The following is a 17,595-nucleotide window of genomic DNA, read 5'->3' on the forward strand; positions in this document are numbered from 1 at the left end:
CACAAGTCGTGAGCTGCCTTTGGTGAAGCATTGGACATACGGCGATATCAAGCAAAGGGTGAAGGAGGCGAAGGTTGCATACAGTAGGAATGGGGGGCACTTTGGTATAGGCGAGTGGCAGATCGAGTTTTACCCAATATCATGGAATCAGCCTAAAGTGTTTTACCGCCTGCCTGTGGAGGACCCAAATACGTTAGAGGAGAATGACCAAGGACCATAACCCTCCCTCTCCCCGATGGACACACTAGGTGGATCAACACCATACACTAGAATTGAATTTTCAGTTGAAAGTATTATGGCCCTTGTACCCATAACCAAGACAAACTCTTTCTCAAATAAACGAAACAATTCAATTGTGTACACCTGAGAGGCGTGTTTGTAACACTACGGATTTTCTTTGGTGACTACTCGACCGAGTAGAGCCTACTCGGCCGAGTAGTGCTGCTGTTGTGAGTTGTTTTGGTTCTGCCGATGAATACTCGGCTGAGTATAGTGAATACTCGACCGAGTAGAGGATACTCGACCGAGTATAACTTTACTCGGCCGAGTATTCGGTCTGGCGAGTATTATTTTGACGGTTTGATTAGGGAGTGTTTAAAATTATTTTATATCGCGCGTCAGTTTTCAAAACATCATTTCAACTTCATCATTTCTACATTAACCCTAATCTCTCCCTAATCACTCCCTAATCATCCTATAGCCTTGTTGTTTGTGAAACCTTTGGAGTCCTTGCGCACAAATCCTCATTCTACTGTGGGTAAGTTTTATTCTACGTTATTTGTATTCGTTGGGGTTACTGTATAATTACGGAATTGGGATTATGGGGGTTGTGAAATGTGTAATTGTGTAATGTGATTATGTTATAGGAGAAGACTTCGTAGAGGAGCCTTTCTGAGTGTGCAAGTTCTTTTCCACTGTTGATTTCTAAGGTAGGGTTTCCTACTCAGTTTACTGTTCTTGTAAGACATGTTTGTTGTGATTATTATTATCTGTTGATCATCAAAGTGTAGATATCATGTGATTGATTGTGGTGGAGTCACTTGCGGGAGTGGCTTCACACCCTAGTTCGCCCTCCGTGGAACCCGCCACGGTAGGGGATGTGCACATTAAGGGACAGGGATTGTTGTCGCTCGTTGAGGAGCTGGACTAGGTGGGATCGGCTGCGGTCACCAACTGGCGGCGAGGATTACTGCGATGCGATGGGTAATCTAGCGGGCTACACACTTCGATGTGTAGTCGATTACTGTGTGAGAATGGAGGATTGGGAATTGGCAATGATCAGTGGATTTCTCCGTTTGTTTGTCTTAATGTTTGAGTAATACTGACCCCGTGTTGTTTGTGGAATCTGTGGTGATCCATGCGGGGATGGTGAGCAGGCTTGACAGGTATTGCTAGTGTGAGCTTGGGGACTGTCTTGGGAGTACCGTTATCATCAGTCATAGCATCACCATCTGAGTCTTAGATTGGATTTCTTTTATAGTTAAACTTTGGAGTTGTATTTTGTAAACTAGTATTTGGATTTGGGATGTTGTAAACTTTATGTTTTACAGTACTTTAATAAATGTGCTCAGTTCAGACGCTTTTGGTATGTGCTAACCTCGGGCAACCGAGATGGTAACACACTTTCATGGTAGGGTGGTCCTGGTAAGGCACCTTGGTATGAGGGGGTGTTACAAAGTGGTATCAGAGATGAAGATTCCGGCACCTAAACAAATAAATTTAATGAACCTAGGGAGTCTAAATAAAATGAACCCGGGGAGAGTTGTTTGGAGCTACCGCAAAGACTCGGGAGACGTCCCGGAGTCGCAAATTGGCCCTCACTAACTCGAGCCGGTAACATGGGGAAGTGTGATGAGAGTTAGGTTTTGTATGCATATGTATGTGAAGATGCATGTTGGTAATAAGGATAGTTGAAGGTGTGTGTTGAGAATTGTAAATGTGGTGATGGAAAAATGGAGGATGTGACGGGTGTATGAATGTTTGTCTTGTTGGAGTTAGCGTATGCACGATTTGTATGCTTATATGATTATAACGTGGCATTAAAGTTCTTGATATTTGAATCGTATGCTGATGTGATTTTAACATGGCATTAAAGTCCTTGATGTTATGTGTTCGTTGCGGGAATAGTTAGCATGATAGAGAACTTTATACTGTATACCCGTGTATTCTGTGACTCGGTCGAGCAGGGCAGGTACTCGGCCGAGTAGGGAGCACTCGGCCGAGTAACCAAGCACTCGACCGAGTATTGTTTGGCAGTGATTACCAGTAGCTACTGTATGTGACAACTCGACCGAGTAAGAGGTATACTCGACCGAGTAGTGGCTACTCGGCCGAGTGTTGTTTTACTCGACCGAGTGTTGTTTTCGAGTTTTTGAATTTCGCTTCTGGAGTCGAAATACTCGACCGAGTATCTAGGATACTCGACCGAGTAGTCGTTACTCGACCGAGTATGTTTCTATACTAGGCCGAGTGTTCTTTGGGCGGAGGTTACTACGTTTTGAGTTGTAGGCTTTTGTGTTTACGTTTCCGTGTTTCTTGTCAGTTCAGTATGCCGCCCAAAAGAACTCCCGCGCAGATCCAAGCTTCGGAGATGACTCTTGATGAGGTTGCTCGTATGATTGAGCAACAAGAGGCTCTCCTTGAAGCTCTCAAAAATGTGGGAAAGGGGAACGAGAAGTCGATGGATGCAACTCAGCTCAGCATCATGATTGCTCGCTTCAACCCTCCCACATATGATGGGGTAGGTGAACCAAAGCTACTCGAGAAGTGGCACCGTGAGATTGAAGCTCTCATGGAAATGGTTAAGTGCCCCGAGGACATGATTGTTGAGCAGGTAGTGTACTACCTAAGAGGTGAGGCTGCAGTTTGGTGGCAAAATGTCAAAGAAGATGCTAGAGCTTATTACCAGGCGGAAGGAGCTATTCCTTGGTCTGGGTTGAAGAGTGCTATGAGAGAGCAGTTTGTGCCGGAGCATATCCGACACAAGATGAGATCCGACTTTGATTCCTTCACCATGACCGAGGAGATGACGGTCACTGACTACTATCATCGGTTTTTGGAGCTATCTCGCTATGTTGAAGACATGCAGCTAGGACAGAGAGGTTTGGCTCTCCGTTTTGAGAGGGGTTTATCTGCTAAGATAGTGAGTCGTATGCCAGCTGGGGTTACTACTGCCCTCAAGGACGTGTACCTGAGAGCGGGTCAAGCTGAGAGAATGGTAGATCTCTGAAGAGAGATCGATGAGAGGACTGCTGCTGAAAAGAGGAAGGCTGATGGTGGAAACAACGAATGTATCGACCAACAAGAAAGGGAACTTTAGTCATGCTAAAGCTTTTTCTGGGGGATCTGGTTTTTCGGAAGGATCTCGTGGCTGGGGAAAGAATGGGGGTCGGAGTGTGAGTGGCAACTCTAATCTTACATGCTTCAACTGTGGTGGGATAGGCCACAAAAGACGGGAATGCACGAGCTACAAGCCCGGCAATGGTTCAGGAGCTCGGTCAGGGAATTTTTCTCAGGGGCCGACTCAGAGTTTTGCTAGTAACCGACCGGGAGGTTCATGGGGAAACAGAGGTGGACAGGGCAACCAGGGCGGTTACAACAACGGTGGTGGTGGCTCTTATCAGCAACAGAACAATAGCATCACTCAGGATTCGGCAGCCAACCCAAGTACCTCCAATGCTTCAGTTCAGGGTGGAGGACAGAAAAACAGTGGAAAGCTCTTCATGATGGACAAGCAGGAAGCACAGGATGATGCTCATGTAGTTACCGGTACCTTTCTTGTTCATAATGTACCATCCTTTGTTTTGTTTGATTAGGGGCTACACATTCTTTTGTGTCTAAGAGTCATGTTGTGACTATGGGTTTGGGGAAGTTTGAGGTTGTAAAAGATGATGTGTTCATACCTTCGAGGGAGTCTGTGTCGTGTCTCAAGCTGTATAAGGGGGTATCCATGGTAGTTGGAGGGGTAGATTTACCAGTAGATCTGTTAGAGTTTCCTATGGATGGGTTCGAGGTGATTGTCGGGATGGATTGGCTGGGTAAGTATGATGCCAGGATAGATTGTCGGCAAAAGAGGGTGTCCTTAAAGGGTCCCAAGGGTGTTAAGGTGTACTATAGAGGGTTTGTGGTAAAGCCTAAGTGTAGGTTCATAGCTGTGATGACTTTAAAGTCATGTTTGAGGAAGAAGTGTCCCTTGATTCTTTGTCATGTGAGAGATCACCGAGTAGAGCCACCGACAGCTTCTGAGATATCTGTGGTGAGAGAGTTCGAAGATGTTTTTCCTGAAGAGATACCGAGTTTGCCTCCCAAGAGGGATGTTGATTTCAGCGTGGAGCTTAAGCCGGGAACGGGTCCTATATCTAAAGCACCATACCGTATGGCACCTAAAGAGTTGACAGAGTTGAAAAAGCAGATACATGAGTTGCTACGCAAGGGTTACATCAGGCCTAGTGTGTCACCGTGGGGAGCTCCAGTTCTTTTTGTAAAGAAGAAAGATGGGAGTATGCGACTGTGCATTGATTACAGAGAGCTCAATCGTGTCACAGTGAAGAACAAGTATCCGTTGCCGAGGATTGATGACTTGTTTGATCAGCTAAGTAGAGCAGGTGTGTTTTCCAAGATTGATCTGAGGTCGGGATACCACCAACTGAGGATAGCAGATGAGGATATTCCTAAGACAGCGTTCCGATCTCGATATGGTCATTACGAGTACGTGGTGACGCCTTTTGGGTTGACCAATGCGCCAGCAACTTTTATGGATTTGATGAATCGGATCTTTACACCGGTTTTGGATAGGTTTGTAGTTGTTTTCATCGACGATATCTTAGTCTATTCTAAGACTAAGGAAGAGCATGAGGAGCACTTGAGGATAGTTCTGCAGACTTTGAGAAATAATCAGCTTTATGCCAAGCTATCCAAGTGTGAGTTCTGGTTAGAGGAAGTGGCTTTTCTGGGCATGCTATATCTAAGAAGGGGGTATCCGTGGATCCTAGTAAGATTGAGGCCGTTACCAAGTGGGAATCGCCGAAGAATGTTGCTGAGATTCGGAGTTTCTTAGGCCTTGCTGGCTACTACAGGAGATTTGTGAAAGATTTCTCTACCATAGCGCGACCTATGACATCCTTGATGAGGAAGGAAGTCAGATTTGTTTGGGATGAGAGTTGTGAGACGGCGTTTCAGACCTTAAAGGAACGCTTGACCACAGCTCCTATCCTAGCCTTGCCAGAGGGTTGTGAGAACTTTGAGGTATATACAGACGCTTCAAAGAATGGTCTTCGTTGTGTTTTGATGCAGGGAGGGAAAGTCATAGCCTATGCTTCGAGGCAGCTGAAGCAAAATGAGGAGAACTACCCTACTCATGATTTGGAGCTGGGTGCAGTTGTGTTCGCTCTTAAGATTTGGAGACACTACCTTTATGGAGCAACTTTTAAGGTGTTCTCTGATCATAAGAGTCTAAAGTACATCTACACTCAGAAGGAGCTTAACATGCGACGAGAGGTGGATGGAGCTGATTGGGGATTATGATATGGAGATCATCTATCACGAGGGTAAGGCTAATGTTGTTGCAGATGCACTGAGTAGGAAGAGCGTTCATTCGCTATGTACAGCTATGTCCTTGCTGAAGTTGAGGGATGAGATGTCTAGTTTGGGGATCTTTATGATTCGAGAGGGGGATACCATCGGGGATTTGACGATCGAGCCAGAGTTGTATGCGAACATCAAGAGTAAGCAGGAGCTTGATCCTAAGATTCAGGAGTGGAAGTCAAGGGTAGAGAGTGGAACGGTTCCCAGGTTTTCTATCCATCCAGATGGGAGTGTCCGTTTTGATGGGAGATGGTGTGTTCCTGAGGATGCAGAGTTGCGGAGAGTGATCTTGACGGAGGCTCATTGCACTCCCTATTCAGTTCACCCAGGTGGTGACAAGCTTTATAGAGACCTTAAGAAGACTTTTTGGTGGCCAAACATGAAGAGAGATGTAGCTGAGTTTGTAGCCAGATGTTTGACCTGTCAAAAGGTCAAGGGTGAACAAAGGAGACCACAAGGTAAGATCCAGTCTTTGGGTGTACCATAGTGGAAGTGGGAGTCGATCTCCATGGACTTCATTGTGGGGTTACCCAGGTCACAACAAGGTAACAACATAATTTGGGTGATTGTTGATCGGTTAACCAAGTCAGCCCATTTCGTTCCCATGAAAGATACTTGGTCTAAGATGCAGCTGGCATTGGGTTACAGGAGACATGTGGTTCGGTTACATGGTATACCTAAAGATATCGTTTCTGATCGTGATGCGAGGTTCATATCCAAGTTTTGGCAAGAGCTGCAAGAGTTGATGGGTACGACTTTAAAGATGAGTACAGCTTTTAATCCGGCAACCGATGGTCAGACAGAGCGGACCATCAAGACCTTAGAAGACATGCTGAGGGCATGTGTTATGGACTTTGGGGGCAGTTGGGAAGACAGGCTTGATCTGATCGAGTTTTCATACAATAACAGTTATCATACAAGCATTGGGATGACACCTTTTGAAGCTTTGTATGGCCGGAAATGCCGAAGTCCAGTTTGTTGGGATGATAGTTCTGAGACGGTAGTTTTAGGGCCACAGCTGGTTCAAGATATGGTTGAGCAGATCCAGTCAATTCGGCAAAAGATGAGAGCAGCTCAAGATCGTCACAAGAGCTACGCTGACTTGCACCGCAAGGACATTGAGTTTATGGTGGGTGACAAGGTTCTTTTAAAAGTGTCACCTATGCGAGGTGTTATGAGGTTCTGGAAAAAGGGTAAGCTAAGCCAAAAGTTTATAGGTCCTTATGAGATTTTGGACCGTGTTGGCGAGGTGGCCTACAGGTTAGCTTTACCACTAGCTTTGGATAGAGTGCACAATGTCTTTTATGTATCCCAACTTCAGAAGTATGTGAGCGACCCGTCGCATATCCTTGAAGTGGAGAACATCGAGCTTGATGAGTCCTTGTCCTACGCCGCGATTCCTAAGGAGATTCTTGATCGCAAGGTTCGTAAGACCCAGAATGGTGAGACGGTCTTACTCAAGGTCCTTTGGTCTAATCATAATGTGGAGGAAGCCACATGGGAACCCGAGGAAGCTATGCGAGAACGTTTTCCTAACCTTTTTGATCAGGTATGTTTGGTGACGGGGACGTAACCGTTGTCTTTTTAGGGGGGTAGGAGATGGTCGCGGTCGTGTTTTGTTTTGTTTGTTGTTTTGCTTTGAGTCGGGGTAATGATTATGTGGTGACTTGTATAGTTCCTTGGTGTTGATATATGTGGTTAGTATAGTCTTGTGGCGTAGTGTAGGGCTTTGTTTTATAGTAGAGTGTGAACTTCGGGACGAAATTCTTTTTAAGGGGGGAAGATTGTAACACTACGGATTTTCTTTGGTGACTACTCGACCGAGTAGAGCCTACTCGGCCGAGTAGTGCTGCTGTTGTGAGTTGTTTTGGTTCTGCCGATGAATACTCGGCCGAGTATAGTGAATACTCGACCGAGTAGAGGATACTCGGCCGAGTATAACTTTACTCGACCGAGTATTCGGTCTGGCGAGTATTATTTTGACGGTTTGATTAGGGAGTGTTTAAAATTATTTTATATCGCGCGTCAGTTTTCAAAACATCATTTCAACTTCATCATTTCTACATTAACCCTAATCTCTCCCTAATCACTCCCTAATCATCCCAAAGCCTTGTTGTTTGTGAAACCTTTGGAGTCCTTGCGCACAAATCCTCATTCTACTGTGGGTAAGTTTTATTCTACGTTATTTGTATTCGTTGGGGTTACTGTATAATTACAGAATTGGGATTATCGGGGTTGTGCAATGTGTAATTGTGTAATGTGATTATGTTATAGGAGAAGACTTCGTAGAGGAGCCTTTATGAGTGTGCAAGTTCTTTTCCACTGTTGATTTCTAAGGTAGGGTTTCCTACTCAGTTTACTGTTCTTGTAAGACATGTTTGTTGTGATTATTGTTATCTGTTGATCATCGGAGTGTGGAGATTGTTGTGACGATGTTGGTGTGAGAGTGTTGAGATGGCTGTGATATCATGTGATTAATTGTGGTGGAGTCACTTGCGGGAGTGGCTTCACACCCTAGTTCGCCCTCCGTGGAACCCACCACGGGAGGGGATGTGCACATTAAGGGACAGGGATTGTTGTCGCTCGTTGAGGAGCTGGACTAGGTGGGATCGGCTGCGGTCACCCACTGGCGGCAAGGATTACCTGTTGCGATGGGTAATCTGGCAGGGCTAAACACTTCACTGTGTAGTCGGTTACTGTGTGAGAATGGAGGATTGGGAATTGGCAATGATCGGTGGATTTCTCCGTTTGTTTGTCTTAATGTTTGAGTAATACTGACCCCGTGTTGTTTGTGGAATCTGCGGTGATCCATGCGGGGATGGTGAGCAGGCTTGACAGGTATTGCTAGTGTGAGCTTGGGGACTGTCTTGGGAGTACCGTCATCATCAGTCATAGCATCACCGTCTGAGTCTTAGATTGGATTTCTTTTATAGTTAAACTTTGGAGTTGTATTTTGTAAACTAGTATTTGGATTTGGGATGTTGTAAACTTTATGTTTTACAGTACTTTAATAAATGTGCTCAGTTCAGACGCTTTTGGTATGTACTAACCTCGGGCAACCGAGATGTTAACACACTTTCATGGTAGGGTGGTCCTGGTAAGGCACCTTGGTATGAGGGGGTCTTATAGTGTTGTAATAAGCCTACTAGAGGATACTGTAGGTTCATATACCTATAATTAGACTTTTCTAATGGTGAACAAATTAACATTTTAACATAAGTTCATTGAGATCTAGTGCATGCATAACTAAATAAGAGATGAAAAGGCTCTTCTAGGGTTTCTCCTAGGGCTCTGTCTAGGGTTTTGTCTTGGTGATTCTCCTCTGTTTCGAGGCTTATCTCACGTTCCCATACGTGAGATTAGGCTTTTTCTACTTGTTTTTCTCTGTTTTTTCTGTTTGTGTATACAAGAAAGGCTTTTTTGGGATGGCGTCGACGTCGAGAAAAGGGAAGGAAGTGCAGCACAGTGGTGATACTCTTGCATTTGAATGGGACAAGGGGTCTGGAGAGGAGGCAGCGAAAGGGGATCTAATGCTGGTAGGAAATATTTGGGCTCAAAAATCCATCAATGTGAGAGCGGCACTGGATACAACGATTAAGTTATGGAATCCCAACAAACCTATCATTGGAAACATTGTCGATGCGAAAGAAAAAACGTTCGTGTTTCGATTTGGAACGGCGCGTGATAAGGAGAAGGTGCTCGAGAACCAACCTTGGCATTTTGACAAATTCATATGGTGTTTCAATGAGCCTAACATGTCGGGTAAGATCAATGATACTCCTCTTTATCATGTTGCGTTGTGGGCAAGGGTTTATGATTTACCAATATCGGGGAGACGAAGTGAAATTAATGCTAAGAAGATGGGGGCGTTATTGGGAACTTATGTTGGGATGGAAGTAGGACCAAAACCAGAAATGGATAAGGGCAGTGAGGATAAGAGTTCTACATGAAGTGCGTCGTCCTCTGAAGGCAAACATACCAATAAAAATGAAGTCGGGGGTGGTAGTGCAATTCGAAGTAAAGTATGAAAGACTACCCACATACTGGTATGGGTGTGGGGTGTTAGGGCATGGGGAAAAAGATTGGGACGATGGCCCATATGAAGAGGATGAATTACGGTTTGGGGAATAGGTTAGAGCATCACCCTGGAAGATTACAAAGACAGCCAAAGTGGAGGTGGGAAAGGCCATGCGGTCACTGAGTTCTGCGTTTGAAAATGAAGGGAGACGGGAGAATGATGAAGCTATAGATAAAATGATTTAGAAGTTACAGAATATTGCGGTTGGATTTAGGGCAAAGAAGAAAGGGGAGCAGGGGAGTGGGGCAAAGGAAGGCGAGATGGAGCAACATGGGGAGAGTGAAAATAGGGAAGTGGAGGTCCAGATGCAGGGGGAAAGGGGGAGGCAGGAGCAGAATGTGAGTGCTGTTCAAATGGAAGGGAGGAGGAAAGGAGCAGAAGGAATGAGGAATTGTAGAGAAAGGGGGAACATCAGAAGAATGCAGCGATAGTTGGTGTTCAAACCAGCTATAGGGGATGGGAGGAGGCGTCTATGGAAACTGGTGGGGGAGGCGTGAGGGAGGGAGAACAACTACTATGTAGTGAGGTGCTTGTTCAGAGGAGGGATAGCGAGAAGGGTCGAGGTGCGGGGAAGACGAAGAAATGGGTGAGAACGGAGAGGCACGGCGTGGAGGGAGGAGTACCAGGGGAGTTGTTGAAGGTAGGAGAGAAAAGAGCTAGAGGTGGGGACGGGGAGGGCGTGAGTGTGAAGAAAACAAAATGCTATACTGACGGGGGCGTCATGATACCTGAGGCGGAGGTTGAGGGAGCTCAACCCCGCCGGGCTCAATGAGTCTTTTGAGCTTAAACTACCAGGGATTGGGCCACCCTGATGCAGTTGGTGCACTCCGCCATTTGATTAGGTGGGAGGCCCCGACCATGGTGTTGTTTTGCGAGACGAAACTAAGTGGTCGTGAAATGACGACTGTCCGTGCCAAATTCGAAGGGTATGCGGGCATGGAGGTTGATAGTGTGGGCAGGTCTGGGGGTCTTGCATTTTGGTGGAAAAAGGAGATAGATTGCGAGTTTGTGTCGGCTTCTGTACATTATATGGACTTCGTTGTTAGGGAGGAGGCCGGGGATTGGAGAGTGATGGGGTTCTACGGATGGCCATCAGTGGCGGATAGGCATCTTTCTTGGGATTTGTTACGCATATTGGGGCGACAATTGACACGGCCTTACGTGTGTATTGGTGACTTTAATGAGATTCTGTATGCAAATGAGATGAAGGGAGGCACTCGGGCACAGTGGCAGATGAACAATTTTAGAGAGGCAGTCGAGGATTGTAATCTGACAGATATTCCTTTCGAGGGGTATGAGTTTACATGGGATAACGGACAAGCAGGGGAAGCAAATAGGTAGAGCAGAATTGACCGTGCTATGTGCACGGAAGAGTGGCGAGAACGATTTCCATATGCCAGGTTGATGCATCTAGAGCGTGAGTGGTCCGATCATGCACCACTCAAGCTCTCTCTGGATCGAAGGATAGGGGGAGTGGGGAAGGCATCACAAAAGTTCAGGTTCGAGCAAGTTTGGATAGGGGAGGAGGGGTGCGAAGCTGCGGTTATTAGAGGGGTCAATCGAGGAGGGGAGGACATTATGGATGTGCTGGATGCTTGTGCGACGGAATTACAATCTTGGAAGAAAATTAGCATTAGGAAAATTGTGAAGGCTATTGATAATAAAAGAAGGCAAATTGCTCGTTTGAACTCGGGGGGTAGGACGGTGGAGGAAGTTCAAAAGAGGCGGAAACTAGTGCGGGAAGTAGCTGATCTTTGTCGTCAAGAGGAGCAGTTTTGGAGACAGAGATCTAGAGCACTGTGGCTCAAGGAGGGGGACCGTAATACTAGCTATTTCCATCGACAAGCAGGGCAGGGTAAAGCGAAAAATCACATTGCAAAATTGGTGGATGATGAGGGCACTGTACGAGTGGGGAATGAGGCGGTCTCACAGGTGGCCACGGCGTATTTTGTTGATTTATTCCAAGCTTCACCAGCTAGGGAGTTTAGGGAGGTGTTGACGAGTATGGAGGGCAGAGTGACAAACGACATGAACGCCATGCTACAGAGGGAGTATAGAGAATAGGAGGTGTTGGAGGCCTTAAATCAAATGCACCCTTTGAAGGCCCCCGGACCGGGTGGAATGAATGGGTTATTTTATCATACCTATTGGCATGTTGTGGGTCCGTTGGTGACGATTACAGTGCTTGGAGTTCTCGCGGGGCAGCCTATGTCGGATGGACTGAATCACACTCATATCGTTCTAATCGCGAAGAAAAAGGCTCCGGACAAAATTCGAGATTTTCGACCTATTAGTTTGTGTAATGTTGTTTATAAGCTCATATCGAAGATTCTAACTAATTGGTTGAAGCAGTTCTTGGGAGATATTGTTTCAGAAAATCAAAGTGCATTTACACCGGGGTGCCTGATCACGGATAATGTCCTTATAGCCTTCGAGCTATTTCACTACATGAAAACGACGAGGAGTGTAGAGGGTCACATGGCTGTGAAATTAGATATGGCAAAAGCCTATGACCGAGTGGAATGGGATTTTTTGAAAGCTGTTATGCGATGTATGGGGTTTGAGGATGCTTGGGTGAACCGGGTCATGACCTGTGTGACCACGGTTTCTTCCTCGGTGTTCATTAATGGCAATGAGACGGAGGTGTTTCAGCCGAAGAGGGGGCTGCGCCAAGGGGATCCCTTATCTCTGTATCTATTTATCTTATGTGCTGAAGTCTTGTCTAATTTGATGCGGAGGGCGATCGTTAATTCCACCCTTCATGGCATTAAACTTTCGAGCCAAGCACCGATGATATCTCACCTCATTTTCGCAGATGACAGTATATTTTTCTTGAGAGCCTCAGAGGCCGAAGCTGAGCAGGTATCTAATATACTCCGTGCTTATGAAAACGCATCAAGACAACTTGTGAACCTCGATAAAACAACGATCCCTTTTAGCAAGGGTGTGACGGAGGAGAGGAGGGTGAGGGTGGCGAGTCGTTTAGGAGTACAGGTGGTTGATGTACAAGCTTATTATTTGGGTCTACCAACTGTTGTGGGTAGGTCTAAGCGGCCCATAACGAAGATTATACAATATAAGCTTCAAAAAAGGTTACAAGGGTGGCGTGGGAAGTACTTGTCAAGGGCGGGTAGGGAGGCTCTTATAAAGGCAGTAGCCAATGCACTCCCTACTTATGTTATGAGTATTTTTAAACTTCCGGCCTCGTTTTGTGACGAATTGAGGAAGCTTGTGTCGCGGTTTTGGTGGGGGAAAGAAGAGGGGAAGAGGATGATAACATGGGTGGCATGGAAAAAGCTTTGTCGACCAAAGGGTCTTGGGGGTATGGGGTTTAAAGACTTCTATAAATCCAACCAAGCTCTTTTAGGCAAGCAAGCTTGGAGACTCATTACTTCGCCGAACTGTTTATGGGCCCGTTTAATGAAGAGTAAGTATTACCCGGATGGGTCCTTTTTGGAAGCGGGAATAGGGCATAACCCGAGCTACACATGAAGGAGTATTGTGGGGGCAAGGGAAGTTGTTGCGTTGGGTATTCGAAAAAGGATAGGTGATGGCATGGGCACACTTGTTTGGCGAGATGCGTGGATTCCCATGACACAAACAGGAAGGGTAGTGTCCCCGTGTAGGGCAGGCGCTGAAACTATGAAAGTGGCTGAGTTGATGCGTGAAGATGGCGAGGGGTGGGATGAGTCGAAGTTGGCTGAGTTGTTTATGCCGTTTGAGAGGGAACGGATCAGGAATATTAGGTTGGGGAGGAGGCAACGGGAGGACTCGTGGTTCTGGTGTGTTGAAAAGAACGGAGATTACAGCGTGAAGTCGGTATATAGTGATTTTAGCTTGGAGGAGACATCGACAAGGATAAAGGAGAAGTGGCTGTAGAATAAACTTTGGCAAGCTCAAGTTTGGCCCCGAATTAAATTATTTTTCTGGCAAATGTGTAATGATGCGATAGCTACTAAGGTGAATCTCTCGGCTAGGGGCGGCATTGAGGATATCATGTGTCCTTTATGCCGAAGTCTTGCGGAGTCGTGCCTTCACTTATTCAGGGATTGTCGGGTTGCTTTGGAGGTATGAGAGTCTTTGCAGGTGGGACCGATAGAGGAGGAAGCACATATGGGTATTAGGGACTGGGTAGAGGGGCGCTGGAGGGAGTTGGATGTGCGTGGAAGGGAGTTGATGATGGTGGGATGCTGGGCTATTTGGAAGGCGCGCAACCGTGTGATCTTTAAAGGGGAGGGAGTTGTGGGGAGGAATATTGTAAGCCGAGTGGTAAGTGTTATGGAGGAAACAAAGGGAGGACGGATTCAGGGGTTAACAGAGGAGGAAAGACGGGAGCAAAGGAGGGAGAATGTGGGGATAAGCGGTTGGCAAGCTCCGGAGCCGGGTTGGGTAAAACGAATGCCGATGCCGGAGTTAAAGAAGGGATAGGCGTGGGAGTTGGAGAGGTTTGCAGGAACGAGGAAGGTGAGGTCCTTTGGGGACTGTCGGTCTTTCGAAAGAAAATTTGGGAACCTCGGATGGCGGAGGCGGTGGCGATCTTGGATGGTCTTGAAGAAGTTGTGGTTGCAAGCCATGAGTCGGTCATTGTGGAAAGTGATTATTTGGAGGTTATTGAAGCTTTGCAGCAGAAGAAGACGGGTCGTAGTTCGTTTTTTTATCGTGATAGATGATATTTTAGACATTTGTTCTTCGTTTAGAGAAGTTAGTTGGTCTCATATTAGTCGTAAGTTTAATAAGGCAACACATGTATTAGCGCATGCCGTATCAGAAGTAGGGAAAACTGTATGGATCGGGGACTTGCCGGAAGTTGGTGACGGGTTGATTGGTTAATGTTTTTTTTTGATAAAATGTAAGCTTTCATTAAATCAAAAAGAGAGCGTAACCATACACCGTGTTGGTACGACCCAACAATGGATCAGACTAAACACGCAAACACAACAAAAAGAAATAGGCAAGGCCCAAGCCACAAAATCCGACACTCACACCGACACTCACACAACTTACCCTATTTCCTTCCAACAACAAAATTCAGGAGTGAGATGGACAGCGGCGGCATCTCAAGCTCCGCATAACGCATAGATCCAATGATCCTGCACTTTCTTCCTCCTCGCCACAACTTTAGCAATCCAGATCTTCATTTCTTTGATGATTTCAGTAGCCACTTTTTCTGGGTTGATGATATGAGCCTCATGTTTGCTGCGATTTCTTTGGTTCCAGATGGAATATATCAAAGCATTGATAATTCCATTGATAGTATCCTTCTTAACCTGAGATCCAGGAATGTTATTCCGCCATGCAATCACATCGTCTCGAGGTAAGGTGACACCCATCCATTGTTCAACTTTATTAATGATTCTTTGACTGTATTTGCAGGAGAAGAAAAGATGCTCCAAGGATTCATTCCCATCTCCACAGACAAGGCAGGTAGTATCAATGTCTAACCCAAAGCTTTTCAATTTTTCATTTGTGTTCAGACCTTTATGAAAATAGATCCATGCGATGAAACTGTGCTTGGGAATAGTCATTTGATTCCAGACCAGGGATGACCAAGTGACTTGCTCATTTCTATTTCGTAGATACTCATAACCCTTAGCAATTGTATATGTTTTACCAGGGATGTTATCCCATTGCTTTTGTAAATAGGGGTCAATAAGCAGATCTTTCACTTTGCAAATTTTTCTCCAGTACCAGCTGGTGTCTTGTGTCGGGACATAAAATTTCCAGTCTTGAGCTTTAAGATAGGTGTGACTAACTCACTTAACCCAAAGGTGATCAGGTTTTGCATATAGCCACCACAAAAGTTTGCCCAGAGCAGCCCTGTTCCAAACTAGGTCATCTTTAAGCCCTAGACCCCCTTCAGATTTAGGCTTACAGATTTCAGACCACCCCACCAAAGGAGTCCTCATGTACTCAGTGGACCCATCCCAGAGGAAATTCCTGCATATTGCTTCAATTCGTGCTATAACTCCACTTGGCAGAATGAACATTTGTGCCCAATAGTTATGGTAAGTTTTCAACACTGCCTTTATTAGGACTAGCCTACCAGCATAGGTTAACTTCCTGGTGCCTAGACCCCTGATTTTGTTCATGAGTTTCTCAATAATGGGAGCACAGTCAGGGGCAGTCAATCTAGTAGTTTTGATGGGGACTCCCAAGTATCTAAAAGGGAGATTCCCTTCCACACACCCAGATACCTGGAGAATATCATGTTTGATATCCTCTCTGACCCCATTAAAATACACATTAGACTTACCCTTACTCATCTTCAGTCCTGAAGCAATAGAAAAAGTAGAATATGTCCTGAGAAGTACCATGATGGACTGCACATCTCCTTTGCAAAAGAGAAGGAGATCATCTGCAAACATCAAATGAGTGAGTCTCAATGGCTTGCACAAAGGATGATAATGAAAACTCATTGTCTCTGTGGTAAAGGCTAGAAGCCTGGTTAGGTACTCCATACAACCGTGAAAAGAAGGGGTGAGAGGGGGTCACCCTGTCTAAGCCCTCTCTTCCCTTAAAAAAAACCAAAGCTATCTCCATTCAAACTCAAAGTATAAGTAGCTGTAGTGACACATTGCATCACCCACCCAATAAAAGTCCTTGGAAATTTTAGAGCACTGAGCATTTGATTAAGGAAACTCCACTCCACTGTGTCATAGGCCTTCTGAAGGTCAAGTTTGAATAGACATCTGGGGGAAACATTTCCCCTAGAGTACAACCTAATAATGTCCTGACAAATCAGGATATTCTCCATAATACTTCTCCCCTGTATGAAACCCCCTTGATTTTGTGAAACCACCTCAGGTAAAATAAGAGCCAATCTGTTACAGAGGACTTTAGAAATGCATTTATAAATAACATTACAGCAGGCAATAGGCCTAAATTGAAGTACTGTGGATGGCCTATCTACCTTTGGAATCAGAGTCACCATTGTGGCATTTACCTGCTTGAGGAGTTGGCCAGTTCTAAAAAAATCCTGAACTGCTTCAGTAACATCAGACCCAACTATCCCCCATGCATCTTTATAAAACTTACTGGAATATCCATCTGGTCCTGGTGCCTTATCATTGGGAATCTGATGGATAATATTTTTAATTTCCTCCTTGGTGACTAGAGCAAGAAGTCTTTGTCTCTGAGATGCATCACAAACTCTCCCCCTCCTCACTATATGCACATTCACTGGAGTAACTTCACTCTGAGAACCAAGCAGGGAGTGATAATACTCAAGAAAAGCATGCTGGATCCCTATCTTGGAGGTGTGTAAGACTCCCTTATAGTCCCTGATCTCATGAACAACATTCTGGTGTCTCCTAGCTTTAATCATCCCATGAAAATAAGAGCTGTTTAGGTCTCCCTCAGTGAGCCAATGTGCCTTGGCCTTCTGCTTAAGGAATTCCATGTTAGCTTGCTGTGTGTGGCTGACTAACTTGCTTGTCTCATACTCTAGCTGCAGTAACTTCAGATCTCATGGGCATGCTTGTAGCTGTTTCTGAATATGAGTTAGGCTAGCCATAGCTTGCTCAGCTGCATTCTCTATGTCAGAGAAATGAGACCTGTTTAACTCTTTAAACTTTGGCTTGAGGCTCTTCAGGCGAGAAACAAGTCTGAACATTCTGGTTCCTTTGATTTTTTGCCCCCATGCCTGAGCAACAATATTCTGGAAAAGAGGAGAAGTACTCCACATATTAAAGTATTTGAAGGAACGATTGCTCTGTCCATCTTGGTGCCCCCAGCAACTATACACGGTGTGTGATCATAAGTACCCTCAGGTAAGAAATTGGCACACAACTGAGGGAAAATATCAGCCCATCTTGGGATTGGTTAATGTTATCTTTACCCAGTTTGGGTTTCAAAAAATAAAAAAAAAATAAAAAAAAATAAAAAAAATAAGAGGTGAAAAGTAAAATAATGTTCCTTATATTATATATGGTTCG

General features: G+C 45.3%; 3 protein-coding genes across 3 annotated transcripts; 2 read left to right on the forward strand and 1 right to left on the reverse strand.

Moving 5' to 3' along the window:
• Positions 1-10,429: 10,429 nt before the first annotated feature.
• LOC141601781 (uncharacterized) lies at positions 10,430-11,002 on the forward strand. The gene has a single exon (XM_074422084.1). The coding sequence runs from the start codon at positions 10,430-10,432 to the stop codon at positions 11,000-11,002; it is 573 nt and encodes a 190-aa protein (XP_074278185.1).
• Positions 11,003-11,020: 18 nt separating this feature from the next.
• LOC141601782 (uncharacterized) lies at positions 11,021-11,725 on the forward strand. The gene has a single exon (XM_074422085.1). It carries the CDS (start codon positions 11,021-11,023, stop codon positions 11,723-11,725), a length of 705 nt encoding a protein of 234 aa, XP_074278186.1.
• A 2,993-nt stretch (positions 11,726-14,718) lies between these two features.
• On the reverse strand, positions 14,719-15,186 carry LOC141601783 (uncharacterized). The gene has a single exon (XM_074422086.1). The coding sequence runs from the start codon at positions 15,184-15,186 to the stop codon at positions 14,719-14,721; it is 468 nt and encodes a 155-aa protein (XP_074278187.1).
• Between the last annotated feature and the right edge of the window lie 2,409 nt (positions 15,187-17,595).

The sequence above is a fragment of the Silene latifolia genome, chromosome 9, assembly GCF_048544455.1.
Source record: "Silene latifolia isolate original U9 population chromosome 9, ASM4854445v1, whole genome shotgun sequence".
NCBI classification, from domain to species: Eukaryota; Viridiplantae; Streptophyta; class Magnoliopsida; order Caryophyllales; family Caryophyllaceae; genus Silene; species Silene latifolia.

Excerpts from the sequence above, each read along its gene's own strand:
- LOC141601781 (XM_074422084.1), top strand. The coding sequence starts at position 10,430 with ATGAGTCTTTTGAGCTTAAACTACCAGGGATTGGGCCACCCTGATGCA.
- LOC141601782 (XM_074422085.1), top strand. The coding sequence starts at position 11,021 with ATGTGCACGGAAGAGTGGCGAGAACGATTTCCATATGCCAGGTTGATG.
- LOC141601783 (XM_074422086.1), bottom strand. The coding sequence starts at position 15,186 with ATGACTATTCCCAAGCACAGTTTCATCGCATGGATCTATTTTCATAAA.